Genomic DNA, 5,810 nt, shown 5'->3' with positions numbered 1-5,810 from the left:
GTTGTAAATCGCCAATTACAATATGATTATAGCAAAATGTTTTCGTGTTGAACTAAGCGATGTCTGACAAAAGTACTTTTAGTTTTAAAATTTGTTTTACATACGTTCCAAAAATACTTATTTTATCGCTATAAATGTTTTTATGCTGTCCCAAAAAATGTTTTATTTTAAAATATCACAAGAACACCTGTATTCATCATTGCACATTTCAATATGCCTTTTAAAATAACAATCGCGTTTAAAACATTTATTACATATCGGACAAGAATATTGATACATCGATCACTATGAGTTTCATAATACCTATTTAAATGGGGTTTTGTTTTATAACTCTCATTACAAAAATGGTATTTGAAAAGTCTATGAGTAACTTCATGACGTGTCAACTGATGTTTCCCTTCAAATTCTTTCTTGCATACCTTACATCTATGGAATTTATATGTGTGTCCTTGTGTTTCTCGTAATAAAACTTTGACTTAAGATTTTTGGAGGCGAATTTTTGGAGGTGATAACGTACGAAGTTTTTTATTATTAATTCCAATTTGATTTTCAGTGTTGTGATTTTTCATGTTTCTTCGCGAAAGAAATTTCCGCTTAAACTTCTTCACTGAAACGGATTCTTCCTAATATGAATACAAAATTTCCTTTCAAACTAAGTTTAAAAAAATTTTGTCAGTTAATTTGTGCACGCCTATTAAATTTTCGAATCCTTTGCATAACTATCGTGCAACTTTTAATTCTTTTATTGTGTTTTACTGTCTACTTCTGTAACGAAACAGTCCATCTTGTGAGGAAATTAGATAAATATCATTTAATCTCGTCGCTATTATAATGAGTGTCAAAAATTAATTTTGTTTGCGACATCGCAAAAAATGATAACAGCTTGCATTTCACTTCATCGGTGGAGTTATTTTATTTGACTGGAGGGACAGCGCTCTGTTGCGTAAGACTTGAAGCCAGAAGAGGATTTACCTGCAAAACAAACAACAGGAGGAATGTTTGTTTTTCTTTTGAACTCGATATTGGAACGATGAAGAATGACGTAAAAACGACGAAGAAAACATCTGATTCGATGTGAACGAAAACATCTCCGACACTAATGAAAATAAAAAATTCTCTAAAGTGCTGCACGATTTTTCCATGGTGTTTCCTTCTTTCCTTTCTAATGAATTATCACAGACATTTCAAGATTGATTTTTTTTAAATAAATCTGTTTTATTTTTCTCCTCTGACAACATTAGGAATGGAAGCTCCCATGTTATTATCATACATATTTTATTTATTACTGTATCTGACAGATACACTACCATTTCCTGAATTAAAAGAGCCATCCATATTACGCTTTAATTAAACGCTGCGCTGCCTTACAGCTCCAGCGTTTAATTTATTGACCAATCAATAAAGCCTGCACTTAGCTAATTAATTTTTATATTTATTAAGCGAAATTATCTCATAAAATAGAAATTTAATATCACCCATTTTTAATAAAGGAATCGTGATATTTGTAGAGATATTACGTAATGAATGAAGCATTTTTACTTCGTGAAGCATAGGTACAAAGTGAACATGAACCCAAATTTACAAGAAAAAACGTGTATGAACTGTTTCCTTAGTCCTTGTTGGACGACTGCCCTTATATTTGGGCTAGATCCGTTTGAATCTTGCAATTGCAGAAACAAAATTAGAATATCTAAATATTCAAAATTTATGAATATATACGTTCGAATAATCGAATTTTGTTTATGGCAACGAACAATTCTTCTAATTTTGGAAACAATACCGGGTATAGATGAATATTCAATTTGCAAAGGAGAATTTGATATAGTGAAAACTCATTCTACATTGTTCAAATTGTTAAATTGTTTTCTATTTATCAGTTATTGTATTGTTTTCAGATGCATGAGAAGAACCAAATTGGTATTAATACAGGCAATAAAGAACGAGATTTTTTGTGCCAAAATGAAGAATAATTACAACTTCTTGAGAAGAATTGTTCTGCTTGTATCTATAATTATAATAGTAGTTATTATTTTATTTGCAATTCTTGTGATTTTCGTTCTATATCCTGAAATAGAAAAGAAAGAAAAATTTCGTGGACAAGCTCTATTCTGTAGTATCGAGATTTACATAGGTACAAGTTATGTTATAGGAGGACTCGGTTTTACTTTATTAATATTGGCTTTGATATGCATCATCGCTCATCAAGAGTTCGAACAGTTGTCTCGTGAATTGTTTTTAATTAAAAGAATCGATTCAGATTTACAGAAAAAGGTAACGGAATTTATGTTGCATCACGAAGAGCTTTGGCTTTTTATGCAACAATTTAATACCAAGTACAATTTAGTAGTTGTAATTATCTATTTTTTTGTCCTTTGGGGTACAAGTTATTTCTGCTACGCATTTATATTTTTGGAATTTCATTATTACCAGAAATATATAATATTTTTACTTATGGTAATATTCACGTGTATTTGCGTAATAGCTGGATGTCTGCTGTGCTCGCTCGCATTTACGGTAATTATATTCTACATACACTATTGACGTGATTTCTTAATTTTATTTCTATACTGTTTTTTTCTGCTGCAGATGGAAAATACGTTTCAAGACGTCAGACAATTCGCAGGATGTGATATTGGACTGAAAAGAAAGCTGAAGGTATGTGTTTTCTATGATCATTTAATAAATAATTATTTTATATTTTTCATTCATACTTTCAGATTTTGGATTTTATGAAAAGATTTGGAAAAGTCTCCCTGTCTCTTTCAATAGGCGGATTTTTTGTGGTAGATAAGAGAATTGTTTTCAAGGTTGCTTTTTCTCTTAGTATTATTTTCTACAACTTTCTCTAAACATATTTGATAATGATTTTGTTTTATATTTCAGATGGCAAGTACACTACATTCTATTTTCTCCGGCTTTTTAAAACTAAAAACCGTTTCAAACAAGAAAGAAAACTGTGAACAGATGTATAAATTCAATTACACGAAGACAACTTAAACGTGTAATAATTTGGTATTAAAATACAGTTATTTCTCGTGCAATACGACGTTTATAGAAGAGATTCTAACATGATTTGAATATTGGTGACTTAGTTTTTGGTTTCGCTAGAATTTAATTCGATAATTTAGAAATTCGATAGTTTTTTATTTATGTAAGAACTAGCTGTTACACGCGACTTTTCCCGCGGAGGTTTTGCAAGCAAAACCTTATTTATATTCAGTATTTCAACAACCATAGTAATTGTTATATAACACCTAAGCATGCCGAGAATGATGAGAAATGCTGCGAATCAAACGAACTATTTTTAATTTGATCAATTTTCTGGAACATTTACAATCGTTCTATAATGGAACCAATGTGCAATAACAATTTCGAATTTAAAACGATTCGAACATTTGGTATAAAATTCGAAACATATCAAAATATTTATAACAATGTCTGAAATGTTATCAATTTAAGGGAAAGTATGGAATCAATTTCAAAAGTCGTTCTTCGGGTTAAGTTTTAATGCTCTCCCTCTCCCCCGGAGGGGGAATTTCGAAAAATCCCTTCTTAGTGTGCGTTTTCATGACGTACCCTAACTGTGTACCAAATTTCACCTCTTTAAATTCAGCGGTTTGCTGTGGACGATGATGAATCAGTGAGTCAGTCAGGACAAGCAATTTTATATGTATAGATATTATATTACTATCAGATGAACCCGGCGTTGCTCGAGGAAAACATAATAATAGCAAAATTATTAGATTATTTACTACTTCTAACTTTTTACTATATCATATTTTAGTATTTAATTTATGTTGACAAAGGTTATCGTACGTAAGAGTTTATCACACCAAGTGCCCAATCTAAAACATTTAAAAAATATTTAAAATGTGTTAGATTAGACACTGAGTGTGATCAACCTTATGTAAGATAACCTTTGTAGTTATATAAATCAAACACTATAAAATAACGTACATCAAAAACAAAACCATATAAATAGTTTGGTTATTTCATCGTAACGTTGTCACGTTTATCGCCATACTCGGATAGTACGAGTACGGAATGGCACAATTTCATTAATCAAGTAAACAACAATTGAAAATATATCCGAAATGTTTTTAAAATATATATTTAATTGTCGAGAACATAATATGCTTTTTGTCGCTTAAAACATTTTCGTTCATTTAAAACCTGTATTCGAATGCCATCGTGCTGATGGTCCGACAGAAAGAAATGATCCGTGTTGGACAGGTTGTGATGGATCCACACATGATCGAAGTCGCTAACCTTAATATCCAAACATTTCATATTACTTGTTTAAATAAAATAATCCTGTAAAAATGCAACAATAATTCCTTTATATGATAATAAATTGTTTAAATTTTGGCAACGAATTGTATTAACTACGTAAAAAGGATGTTCTCGTAAATATTGCGTTTACAGTATACCCCCCTATAATTACGGTTCCTATAATTACGATTCCTATAAAACTGCGAAAAAATTGCGACGGTATCCGTAAAAAAAGGTAAAAAAAACTCCTATAATCACGTAAAACGTCATCGGGCAACCGAACTACTTTTTTGCCGTCCGTAGCGCCACGCTATGGACAATTAGGCGGCTAAATTGAGTTTAGTTTCGTCTGTACATATAATTATATATAAATTAGGTACTGTACATATNTACAGTATAAATCAAATAATATAATATAATAAAAGGGCTAGAAGTACGAAATAAACTTAACGTTTGTTTCTAGTTTTTTCCTGGGCAACGTAGTGTTTACCTGCTAATTAATTATAAAATACAACTTCAAATGTTTCAGGCACACCAGCGGCCATGCGGTTCTATTCCCTGAACACTGGGAGTTCGGTCGTGGATTCGCGCCTCGACAGGACGGACTGGCCACGTGGAGTTTTCCGGGTTTTCTCCACGTCTGTTACGCCTGAATAGGGGCCAGTTCCCATTAAAAATACCTCCCGGAAGGCACCCACTAGGCAGATCGCNCGATAGTAATCTCTCCGTAGCGTGGCGCTACGGACGGCGGGAAAGTAGTTCGGCTGCCCGATGACGTTTTACGTAATTATAGGAGTTTTTTACGGGTTTTTACGGATATCGTCGAAATTTTTTCGCAGTCTTATAAGAATCGTAATTATAGGGCCCGTAATAATAGGGGGGTCTACTGTATGCATTTTCCGTATTTTCCGCCGCGTAGCGCATCGCTACGGAGATTTTACGCTAACTATCGTCTGTACAGTATGTAAATTAGGTACCATAAGTCTAATACAGTACTGTAATTTTATACATTTCTTGTAAAAGAAACATTTCTTAGGCCCTGTACACACTAGGCGTTTTTCAACGCGCGTTAAACGCGCGTTTTAAAGAACCAAGAGTTCTATGTAGCCGTACACACTCAAACGCCAAGCGCGCGTTTAACGCGCGTTTATAGATTTTTGTTAAAACGCGCGTTTTGCGGGCACTTTACGGGCGCTTTGAGATATATGTGCTGCCATAGGCCCTGTACACACTAGGCGTTTTTCAACGCGCGTTAAACGCGCGCTTAACGCCGAGCTAACGCGCGTTAGCTCGGCGTTCGACGAGCGTTAGTTCGGCGTTTAGCACTGGCTCAGTTTGGAAATGGACGAGAAAGTAATTGATTGTGTGTGCTCCTCCATCGTCGCTGTAAGGCAGCACATATATCTCAAAGCGCCCGTATAGTGCCCGCAAAACGCGCGTTTTAACAAAAATCTATAAACGCGCGTTTAACGCGCGCTTGGCGTTTGAGTGTGTACGGCTACATAGAACTCTTGGTTCTTTAAAACGCGCGTTGAAAA

At 33.7% G+C, this 5,810-nt stretch overlaps 1 protein-coding gene across 1 annotated transcript; it reads left to right on the top strand.

Annotated features, from left to right (window-relative positions):
• Positions 1–1,725: 1,725 nt before the first annotated feature.
• Positions 1,726–3,030, top strand: LOC111628086. Its single transcript, XM_023371808.1, has 5 exons — positions 1,726–1,783; positions 1,896–2,514; positions 2,587–2,655; positions 2,718–2,807; positions 2,884–3,030. The coding sequence occupies exons 1-5, from the start codon at positions 1,743–1,745 to the stop codon at positions 2,995–2,997; spliced, it is 933 nt and encodes a 310-aa protein (XP_023227576.1). The 5' UTR covers positions 1,726–1,742; the 3' UTR covers positions 2,998–3,030.
• The last annotated feature ends 2,780 nt before the right edge of the window (positions 3,031–5,810 follow it).

This window comes from Centruroides sculpturatus, unplaced genomic scaffold (genome assembly GCF_000671375.1).
Source record: "Centruroides sculpturatus isolate CEXI.00-Female unplaced genomic scaffold, Cexi_2.0 scaffold432, whole genome shotgun sequence".
In the NCBI taxonomy this organism is placed as follows: Eukaryota; Metazoa; Arthropoda; class Arachnida; order Scorpiones; family Buthidae; genus Centruroides; species Centruroides sculpturatus.
This window is presented reverse-complemented; position numbering and strand designations above follow the sequence as displayed.